The sequence below is a fragment of the Lineus longissimus genome, chromosome 6 (assembly GCF_910592395.1).
Source record: "Lineus longissimus chromosome 6, tnLinLong1.2, whole genome shotgun sequence".
In the NCBI taxonomy this organism is placed as follows: Eukaryota; Metazoa; Nemertea; class Pilidiophora; order Heteronemertea; family Lineidae; genus Lineus; species Lineus longissimus.
The window spans coordinates 2,013,432-2,025,457 of NC_088313.1; the positions used below are offsets into that span (position 1 = coordinate 2,013,432).

At 39.8% G+C, this 12,026-nt stretch overlaps 1 protein-coding gene across 1 annotated transcript; it reads left to right on the plus strand.

Annotated features, from left to right (window-relative positions):
• Positions 1-205: 205 nt before the first annotated feature.
• LOC135489257 (uroporphyrinogen-III synthase-like) lies at positions 206-4,366 on the plus strand. The gene is made up of 8 exons (XM_064774522.1): positions 206-317; positions 817-904; positions 1,306-1,465; positions 1,834-1,911; positions 2,264-2,338; positions 2,543-2,712; positions 3,125-3,217; positions 3,677-4,366. Exons 2-8 carry the CDS (start codon positions 833-835, stop codon positions 3,812-3,814), a joined length of 786 nt encoding a protein of 261 aa, XP_064630592.1. The 5' UTR covers positions 206-317; positions 817-832; the 3' UTR covers positions 3,815-4,366.
• Positions 4,367-12,026: the final 7,660 nt, after the last annotated feature.

Sequence of the window (12,026 nt, forward strand, 5' to 3'; positions counted from 1 at the left end):
AAGTCATGCGCACTGAATCATCACTGGTAGCTTGTCTGGTTAATGAAATTAGGCCAAACTAATCACTTTTTAAGGTCATTTCGATTGTCTGTAGAAGGAAACACGTAAGTCTTAATCAAGCAGTAACCTTTGAATTAATCAAAGTACCGTTTTCTTAAGAAAATGTGAATAGTTTAGAAAGGTTAAGTTGTGGAACTAGTCATTTCTAGGATCTGGAACTGCCACGCCCCCTTTCTCATCAAAATAGTCAGATGCGGAGATGATCATTTTTGTGACAGTTTCACTGATTTTTGCACAGTTCTAATCAAGTTGTTGAAGTAAAAGACTGAGCTCATTCTTGTTAATACATTTATAATGCACATATTTGTTGCAGTTACTGTTGCCATCTTTTTATTTCCATTCCAGGCCTGGTCCAGTTTTGTCACCGGACTGCACTCTTTGCTGAGTGATAGTGTATGTGGCCTGTGTTATGCAACAACAGTCATTGCAATTTGCATATTGTATAAGACAGCTGAAGTACACTTGCACTTTTGTCCACTGATTGCTGGTTGTTCATACTATCCCTTACCACACCATTTGGAATTCCTGTTATTGGTGTGTGTCTCATATTCCTCTTTTAAATCCCTTGTAAATAGGCTCTCGCGGTTTAGTCTTGAGGAACAAAAACTATTCTCGGTCCAAGAAACTCTTTCATCAATCACAGAACTTTTGATTTCATAGTGACAGGATTGCCCAGGGCCAGTGCTTTTGCTGACCATCATTACAGTGCAGTCCATTTTGACCAATTTTTTACTGATATTTGCATTTCTTTTGCAGTGCTCTATGGATTAGGATGGAGGTTGTTAAGGGGTCTGTCTTATTATTCAAAGCAGCCAAAGAACATGGACAAGACCCTTATGAACAGGTATGAAATTCAAGGGTAGCATTAGGAGTTGACAGGGCTGAACCCATGATGGTTGTACTCCCTGTTTAAAGCAGACTCTTTGCAGAGAATAGGTCTTTTTCGACAAAGATGAATCAGAGCCAAAACAAATGCACACACTCAGAACATGTCGGAAGGCCTGAGCTGACTTCGGACATTGCCCTAAGCATCTGTGACTCATTGTTCCAGGTGAAACGCCTGACTGGTCAGCGCTCAAACAACATTCGTTGAAAAGGCCATCGCCTCTGACTGAGGCTCCACAAGGAAGGCAAAGAGGAGCACCCCAAAGAAAACCTGTGTCTATGAAAGTTACCCGTTGAAGCAAATGTCACTTCCCCAGTGAATGTGTTAACATTTCTTGATATTTTCCTGTCATTTTCCAGGCTCTCAAGGAGAAGGGTATAAAAGTGTTCTCCATCCCAGTGTTGACATTTCAATATCTGAATCTGGAGGAGTTGAGAAAAAGACTAAACAGCCCTGACAGATATTCCTGTTTAGTTTTCACAAGTCAAAGAGCCTTAGATGCAGTGGAGCTTGCAATAAGTAAGTGTGAACCTCCATTGCTCATTATTACCGAGTCTGGATGACGTGTAGGGGGTCGGACATACCGGAGCGTTGATCTAGAGAGGAGAGGACCTGGTAAGAAATGGTTTTGGGAATATTATCCGGTGCATAGATATATCACAATGTGATGTCAACGTGCTGGCTGCCCTAGTTGTCCGAGGACAGGTATCGTACAAAGTTTATGATATCATTAGAAATTATCAATACCATTCACTGACTCTTTTTCGTGAGTTGACAGAGGACTAACATTGTGTTACCAGAACTTTTTCCAATGTCATGAGCATCACCTTTTTTCATCAAAGTTAAAACTGTGTCAAACAAGAATGATATTTTTGTCTCTCTTTCAGAAGTTGACAATACCCCTCTGGACCAATTATGGAAGGACCGGCCAGTTTTTGTCGTTGGAAAGACGACAGCAGAGGCAGGTAAGTATCACAGACGTATTGGGGCCTGCTGAGGTATTGCCGAAGTTATAAATAACTGTGACTGCATGATCAAGGAGAAAAGCTTCTTCTTTACATTGTACCTGTGGATAGTTATACGGTTATCACCCGCCCGCGTTATATTCATGAATTGAAAACTTATCTAAATGAGAGGGGAAAGTCTAGTAGAAAGGCTCCATCCCCAAGAAGGATGTTTGTAGCATTAAAGAAGGCTGGAAGATCAGAGTCAAGACTTGCAAACTGTCGGCACTGGGGATTTCTACTTGACATGTATCGAAATTGTCTTATTTCCTAAATTCCGTTGTAATTATTCATTGCATTGTATCATCTTCAGCTGAAAAAGTTGGATTTGTGACTACTGGGTCTGATACGGGAAATGCAGAGGCCTTGGCGCCAGTTATATTGAAAAGTAAGTTTCTTCAGTTTTACTAGAGTAAGTAACGCTGATAGAGAATTTAGTTCTTGTCCTGCCCTCGATATCATGGTGTGATGTGTCAAAATATAAGAGTGCGAAGTAAGCTTACTTGGTATTCAACAAAACATTGTAAATACATGTAGTATTCTCTGCGAATGTTTTCAACTGGACTTATATAAATCTTCATTTATTTTGCAGACATTTCCGAAGATACACGACCAGTTTTCTTTCCCTGTGGTAATCTACGTAAGGAGACCATACCCCACAAACTAAAAGAGAAAGGTTATACCGTCGATAGTCTTGTCGTATATGAAACTTCGCCAAATCCAGATGTGAGAAAAAACTTGCAAGATCTGATTCAAAAGGAGGTGAGAATAGAGAAGTTGAGATTTTGATCAGAGAACGAAGTCACTGTTTCATCTTTGTGTCCTTGGGCAAGGCACTTAACCCTACTTGCTTCTCTCCACCCAGGAGTAAATGGGTACCAGGCCTGCCAGGGAAGTCAACCTGCGACAGACCAGCATCCTATCCAGGGGGAGTAATACTCCTAGTCGCTTACTGCTATGGAAACTGGGATAAGCTCCGGCCGGATGAGCCGTTCTCGGCTCGGGTAATAGCCCTGTCGACTTTAATTTGTCAACTTTAACTGACATCATCAAGTGGATTCTTTTGTATCATTGACATTGTTTATACTATACCAGACATTAAGGACACTCTGTTTCATTGATTTCTGACAACAGGAGGCAACAGGATAACACTTTTTGTCTTATTTTCATGCAGGGTGTTCCTGAGTTAGTGTCATACTTCAGTCCATCTGGTGTCCAATTCACAAAACCACTACTAGAAGAATTGAAAATTGCCAACAAGACCAAGGTAAACCACAGATGTTTAAAATTCTTATTCAGCATGACTTGCAGTCACAGTTTTCCACTGATTCTATTTTACAATCAACTGACACTGTTAAGATAAGTGTCGAAAAGTTACGCCTGCACATGTCTGCAGTTTAAGTGCTGGTTACGGGGTGGATTAGATACTGTAGTTAAACTGCAGTGATATTCACCACCAACTATGTGAGGGGATGAGACATCAAGCTTGTGCCAACGGGTGATATGAATAAAGACTAGCAAATGCTTTTATCTAAAACTCCATGTACATTTACACAAGGCTTTTCTGTACAAAATTGAAGTAAAAGCATTTGCTAGTCTTTATTCATATCACCCATTGTGCAGAGCAACATGTACTTCTTTATAGATTGGAATATGTTAGGCTATCATTTAAAGACATATCAAACCCCGATTTTGAGGTCTAAGTCTAATAAGCCTTTCCTTCAAGTATATCTCAATGGGGCCCTCGACGACGATTGAGCTTGAGAAGCAGTCAATGCCCGTAGAAGGTGAAGCAAAGAAACCGACTAAAGAGGGCGTTATTGAGGAGATTATCCACGTCCTGCAGAAGTACAACTCTGTATAATCGGCTATTGAGGATGAGGAACTTTATTATGCATGGACTTGCTTGTGCGGTGAAGGGCAAATGCATGGATGAGATGTCCATGCTTGGACTTGCTTATGCTATAAATGGAGGATATAGGCCATGCAACAAACTTTAGTGAACCTTTCACGCCATTGAAATATCCTTTCCATTGTACAGCAACTATTTATTATTGATCACAATCGGATAAAATTGTCTAAGTACAACATTTTGTGTTTTACTGCCATTCAAATGTCAGTTCAAGTTTTTGGAGACTTGATGATTTGTGTTATACAGAATCACTCAGCTAGTCATCAGCTTAAACCTCAGAGTAATCTGGTTGCCACTATGCACAGATCAGTTGTCATTCACTTCTTCAGGGCTAGGTAGGTATATATATATATATTGGTTCTAGAGGTTTTTAACTGTTGATATTTTAGTTCTTGAATATGCATCATGTAAAACATGATTTTCATGTATCTTTTATTTTTTGATTGCTGTTACCATGAGATATTTTCAATTATATATTCAAATAAAAGAATGCTTCTGAAAAAAGGGCCTCGTTTTTCCTAACTTGATCTTTCCACCTTAGAGGGCGCAACCGCCAGTAACTTATGTTAAAGGGGAAGTCTGTTGATAGGGGGATATGGGGATATTTGAATCCTAGAGGGCGCCATCGTCACTTTCTAGTGTTAAAGGGAAATCTGTCGATATTTCAATCTTAGCTTCAACCGTCATTGGATTGCCCCACCTGGAAAAAATTGGCATGCGGGTATGTGGTATGTGGTATGTGGTTTTAGATACTGTCGTCTGAGAGACAGCCTTGCAGCCAGTCTGGTCTGACCCGTTAAGAAAAAGACAGAATTATATATTAGTTTAATGAGGAGACAGAATTACAAAAAGTCTGGTCTAATAGTAATAAAGATGTAGGACAACGCACCTAGTCTGATCTAAATGTAATCAAAGATAATCAGTTGGGCCTGAAACGGAATCGACGCAAGTCTGCCTGGTATCGAGGACAGAATCAGTCAGTCTCAGCTAGTCTGTCCAGATACTAAAGACAGATTCACAATAGGCTAGTCTGCCTGATAGAGACATAATCACAACCAGCTAGTCTGCCCAATAGAGACATAATCACAACCTTTCTATCAGGACAAAGTTGCAGCCAGCTATATAAAATCTGCTCAGTAGGGACATAATCAGGACCAGTCAATCCGGATAGCAAGGTCAAAATCGCCAACAGCTAGTCTGCCCAATTGAGGCAGAATCACAACCAATCTGGCCTGGTACTAGTACCAATGAGAGAATCACAACCAGCTATAAAGTCTGCCCAATTGAGACTGATAAAGAGACAGAGTCACAAGCAGTTGTACGCAGGATCATGGCCAGACTGGCCTGATATCGAGGACATAATCACGGCAACTGTGTTCTCATTGATATATAGAATCACAACTATATCATTAACACCTTTAGCGCCACGTGGCCCCCTCTTTGAGCTGGTTATCGGAGTCTCATGGACTTCATGAAAGAACTACGCCATCGCCATCTTCAGGGCAAGGTAGGAACTGAAAATACCTTTTCTTGTCTTTTCAGTTCCTACCGTACCCTGAAGATGGCGATGGCGTAGTTCTTAAGTCATTTAAAGTTCTGAACGTGCGTTCTTTAGAAATGACTTTTGCCAAAGGCACTGACCCTTTTCGTTGGATTGAGCTAACTTCTCTGAAATGCATAAGCTTGAAGTCATTCCATTGTAAGCAGTCATTTTGTGAGAGCACTCTTTGGGGCATTCTCCCGAACAAACTTTCGGCTTCGCTTCTTTCTTTCAGACCTTTTACCATCGTTTCTTTGTAAGCTAAAACAAGTCGGACAAGCAGCTGCTAACGTAAACCTATCGTGGTAACATCGCCTGACGTGTCTGAGGACGTCAGGACAAGACCCCAGCAGCGGTGACCGGTCCAGAGTCAATTCAGGATTATCTACCATTATCATGAACTTCATGTTCTTGCAAGGAAGCCTCTTCAGAGATTCTGTAACGTTTTCATTGACCTTCTTGCAAGCGTTTGCAGCAAGTTGCATTGTCTTCAACTCCGAAGTTGTGACGTCTGCTGGGTAGGACGTGGTCACTATAGGTGGTGGGGAGAGCGATTCGAGGTAGGCGAGATATGCTTCTGCCATTTTTGCGGCTAAGGAAAACTGGGTGTCGGAAATTGTCTGAAAAAGAGCCAAAATGTTTGATAGCCAACACCAGGTTCATGAGAGAGTCGAAGTCGAGATGGCCGCGAGAGATGGTCTTGGACCATGCAGTGGACAGAATCGCAAGAATGTTTGATGCGATGAAATGAAAACTCGTTTTGGGCATTAAGTTTCGATCGATACAGCCAAAATATCGTTGCCACTACCGAAGCGGCCTTCCGAAAAAGCTTACAATGGAAATTTTAATGAGAAATCAGCATTTCTTACCTACTTACTACATGTATTGAAAATACTGCAGTAATAAGATAATTACTCCGCTGGACCAGAGATGATCACTGCGCACTCAATCAAATTTGCCAATTAAATCAGGACAATGTAAAAGCGCATAATAATGACGTGGCGTTGACGTGACGTTATGACGAGAGGTGCCGCAGCAAGGAACAAGGGCCTTGCCCAAGGATGCAATATATTATGCAAGTTGTTGGGATTTTATTGGGCACACTTCAGGACATGGTATCAAGGGACTCGGAAGATACTGTGTCCGCGTATTATGATAGCTCAGAACTCAGAAATTTGATTCCCCAGGGTTGGTACACTTCGAGAGAAAGTTTCCAGAGATGCAATCTGAAATCGCAGAGATTAGCTCATTCACGAAGATACTGTTTATTCCAAGTTATCAAAACCATGATATTCTTTCAGGTAGCCTATACTAAAGCAGTTTAATAGCTGTTGTCATTTTAAGATAAAGATCAAAACCATGATATTCTTTCAGGTAGCCTATACTAAAGCAGTTTAATAGCTGTTGTCATTTGTCAAGATAAAGATAAACCACTGGGGGGTTGGTAGTTTTGGGCCCTTCATAATGGTTCGTCCCCCTTACAACATAGTTTTAAGATCATGAGGTTCAGGCTGCCCAAAAATGGTTCGTCCCCGGGTTCGTCCCCATGAGGTTCAGGCTGCCCACAAAGAAGAATATCACAAATGTTCTTAATTTCTAAGAGTTGAACCTCCCTTAGCGGACACCTCTCTATTAAGGACACTAGGTTTGGTCCCAAATTGGTCATTTCCATTCATTTTTACCTCTCTAATCAGGACATCTATTTATTAAGGACAGCATTCGTCAGTCTCAGGAGTCAGGGGTGTCCTTTATAGAGAGGTTCTACTATAGTTCAGATGGCAGTATACCTGACGGTACAGTGACCCAAAAGGAAGACATTACACATTGAGGTGGGAAATGTGAGTTCGTTTGCATAACAGAGATTATGATTGTTGTTCAGAGGGGTGTATCAGGATTTATATAAAAAAATATTGGTTATCCAGATGTTACACACTGATCTATATGGGTATCCAATAGTTGTGTTGACAGACATCACACTGGACATTTGATGGGCGATAAACAGCATCCAGTGGGTACGTACAAATGACTCACAATCAATGGGTGAATCCAGTGGCTTTATGGACATCCAGTTGGCACATCCTAAATATTTCATGATCGATTAGAATGTCGGAGAATCCTAAGACTGTCATGTTTATTCACTTGAGGATCAGAATGGACATCCAGTGGGTGGATCTAGATAAATGGACATGATCCAGTGGGTGGATCAAGATAAGTGGACATCCAGTGGGGTGGATCCAGATAAATGGACATGATCCAGTGGGTGGATCAAGATAAGTGGACATCCAGTGGGGTGGATCCAGATAAATGGACATGATCCAGTGGGTGGATCAAGATAAGTGGACATCCAGTGGGGTGGATCCAGATAAATGGATATGATCCAGTGGGTGGATCAAGATAAGTGGACATCCAGTGGGTGGATCAAGATAAGTGGACATCCAATGAATAACATTATTAGTCAAGTAAACAACATCCCCAATGGAGAAATTGTCATTGATGAAAGTCTCAAGAAGGAATGAAAAAGAAGGCAGCACTTTGATATGCATTAATCATTATTTATTGACTAGCAGAGTTCAACAAGAGAAAAAGACACATGAAATGAATGTTTGGTTTAGAGAGGTTACCCTGAACAAACCAATGACATACATCATATAAGAGGGAATTAATAAGACTACATATTAGCTGCCGCTAGCATTAACTATCCAACCCGTCTATGTGGTTACAGGCAATATTCGCAAAGAAAATCAAAGAAATTATGAAAATATGAACACGAGAATTTCCAAATTATCCAATCCACAGAAAAATGATACAGGGTTAAGAAGGATGAGAGATTGTCTATTGAGCGATTAATCTGATAAGTAATCTGCCTCTTTCCAAATGAGCCCCTTCTGTGGTGGAGTGCTGAATTTCCTGGGTCAGTTTCTGTTGATTTCAATGCCACAGTTGATGTGCTGTCAGAAACCTTAAGTTTGCCCCCACACCACAACTCGGCAATTGATCAAATCTTCTGCTTTATTTCTCTGCACTGAGGATTGAAATGGAAACAGTGGGAAAGGAGTCTACGTGGCCATTAGCATTTTGCTAGCATCTCCCTAATTAGCATGTTGTCGACCAAGGTTTTGGTAACAATGACACCTACAGTATGTTGCCTCTCATAGCTCAAAGCAATCTGGCTTCTGAGGGACACTCTACCCTTTTCTTGGCGAGTACGTGATCACAGGGGCGCAAGCTGATAGGGTGCACATGGACCCATAAAACAGTAGATGAGGTCCACTTCTAAAAGCACTGCTTCTTAACAGCCCAGATGCTAGGAACATTCACAATGAGCCCTCAATTGTCTTCCTGACACCTCAAATAAAAGTTTATTCACCAAATTATGGTTATGGTCAAATCCATGTATTGCCGGTTTCTGCACAGATGACAACTTAGTATTGATGGAAATTTCACTAACCTAGGTGCATTGGAAGAATAGCGTTTTGAACGAAAGGGAAGGCGAAACGGGTACATTTATGATTAGCAAACGACCGATGTCATGCCCCTTTCATTTCGTTTTGTTTCATTGCAGGTTTGTCGAAATTTGAGCACATTAAAGATTTTTTTAAAGTGAACTTTTCCAGCTTTGAAATATATGTATATTTTGATACAATCTCCAGGCAACCAAAAACACGAAGTAACGTGTTTTTGATGCGACCAAATTTGTCCACTGAGTAAGAATGTCTCCTTCTGTCAGCTTGAAAAAATCACTTTATTGAAATCCCGATGCACTGCTAACTAAGACAAGCTGGACTTGAAACCAATACTAATGTACTAATGGTATGAGGTAGAGAAGACTAACCTTGAAATATGATAACAAACACGTGCCAATTTAGCACGCTAAAGTGATGCTTAACAACTTTTTATAAATAGTGCTCTTTAATAATAATCTGTCTAGGACACCAATAAATGTGACCTGGTTTTGATTCTTTGCCTGCTCACTTGGGGCAGCATTTGCCATGTAATTTAGGCTTAAGGAATTGATACCGAACAGGAGGTTTTGGTTGCCTCAACAAAACCGCTCGGGTAGAGCTAAAACGTTGACCAAAACCGAGGCAGAAGCTTTTTGACAACTTCCATGTTTTGCACCAACCCAAGCGGTTATGGGGACTGCTGAATTCAAAACAAGGCAACTAAAACAAAAGAAAGAGCATAAAACTATGGTTATGAACAGTTTGTGTCATATTGTAAACAGCCGAGATACATGTAAACACACATAACTTTCCACGAATATACAGCAAGAAATGTTATATGAAGTCAGTATCTGTTCAATTTGCGCATGACAGGGAGCCTCTTGTCACCAGCCAGAATAAGTTTCAACTACATGTATCTCACAGTACATTGACGCTATTCACTCGAGCATGAGGAATAATCATATCATTGAGGCCAATTAGATCCAGCTCTCTGACAGCACATACTAGCCCCTGGTAACCACCATCTAAACCCCTAGCTCCAATTAAGCTGACCTTTTCCTTTGGGTAAAACCTCCTCATTGTGGATTTGAGCAGCTGGATTGAAACCACTATGCACTCGGCACGACCAGACACAGACAACACATCTTTTCTGCCTAAACAAATACTTTACTCAAAGCACTTTTATAACAGTTTTGGTTAGTAACCGATAATTTGTTTAATAATATGATGTTGTTAGTAAGTATAGGCGCGCATTATAGGCAGTAAGTCAATTAAAGACTGACAGAAATCTGACAGAATTCAGTTTGAGAAGGAACACTTCCTGATAATCCTAGCAAAGATATCCGCACATTAGATTCAGAACAGTGACCCACAACTTCCTTTTTCTCTTCATTAGATAAAAGACAATTTGAGTTTACAGCAGGTTATTTTCTTTAGATTGTCTGTTCTTCAAATGGGTTATAAGTGCAAATTGGCATAACGTATCACAGCCGAGAAAATTTGACCATTTGACTCATCCTAACTTGCCTGAACTTATTTTCAGTTTTATAGAGCTAAATCTACATGTTTGGCCAAGGAAGGTGAAACCAAATGTTGATAATGACTAGAAATGATGGCCAGGGTAAGTACTGAAAGGATATTCAAGAGTTATAATGGGAAGTTTCAGGAAACGAAAGTAAGAATTTGCATGAGTGATATTTTGAAGATTTTAGAGAAACTACAACAGACTAGCAAGCCAGATGAATACAACGTGCAAAATTTAACAAGTTAATTTCTCAAAATTTTCAGTTACAATTCTAGGGAACATGGAGGCAGTGGGTTTTATTAAGCAACCATTTCTAACTCTAGCACCCAAAGACCCTAAAAATAGGTTGTAAGACAATGAATAGTAAAATGACAAATAGCATTTAGGGCATCATCAAATCACTTCACTTGGACAAATTACATTTTGATTTTTGATGAGACACGCTGCATACTAAAAACTGAACAATGAACTAGCTATCAATTATGATGTCACAAAAGGTATTCCCTTAACAAATTTGAAATCACATCTCACAGATTTCAAATTGTAATTTTTTCTTATAACATTATTTCTAGGAATGACGTAGGGTCACACAGAGGTGGGGTCCCATGACGTCAGACAGGAAGGAACTCATATCAGAATAAGCCACCCAGGTCAAATTGCTCGGTCAATGAAACAGGGCAGTCGACATTGGCATCATTAACTCACATTTCTTAATCATCCAAGATACTTGTCATATTGCACATTATTTCTGAAGAAATATAAATTTTATCACAAACATATTCTGTTGACATGATTTAGTATACCAGCTGCGTAGAATAATCTTTTTCTTCCAATTTTCTGAACATACAGATTTTGGTCTTAAATTCTGGCATTCCATTCGAGCTCTTGGCCCAAAATCAGCTTTTTCAGCATCTTGGAAGAAAAATCTGATCATGTGCGGCAGGCATAATGCAATATTGTTCAGAAAATATCTGGAAACTGAGCCGGGTAGCGCATAGTTTCAAATGTGATTTTATCATCGAACATACTATTCACGTAGAAAATAAATGCGCTTACATGAAGATAAAAAATTTTCAGTAGGATAATAATAATTAGTTCTTTGATTAGATTAATACAACTTTTAAATTGGACGAGACTTTAACATATATTAATAATTCATACATACTATTTACAATACAATTTGAATTCCATTTCAATGCGGCTTGTCAAAAGCAATAGTGCATGACTGTAGTGTTTCGTACACAGAATGCACTGAGCAATTTTGGCAAGCAACCCGAGACGCATTATAACAGTTAATAATGTACAGAATATTATACACTTTATCTTCACAGGTTAAACAAAGACAATGAGCACAGAAAATGACGAAAAATGCTAAAAATGGAATCAGAGTCATCAAGAATAATGGCTTGCCCAGAGAACACCAAGATCCATTCAACTTGCACTACACCCGAAAAACCTCCATTTCCACTTTTCTTTCACATTTTCAAACCTTTCGCCATCCTCTACACTCGTTAACAATATTATGTTTTCAAAATCTGCAATATCACTATCAGTCATAGCCTTAAGTACAGAAGACTGTCTAAAAGCTGGATTAGTTATCGGAATTATTTACAAGGTTGACTATTTACAATTTCTTGAAACTACCTCAGGTCACCG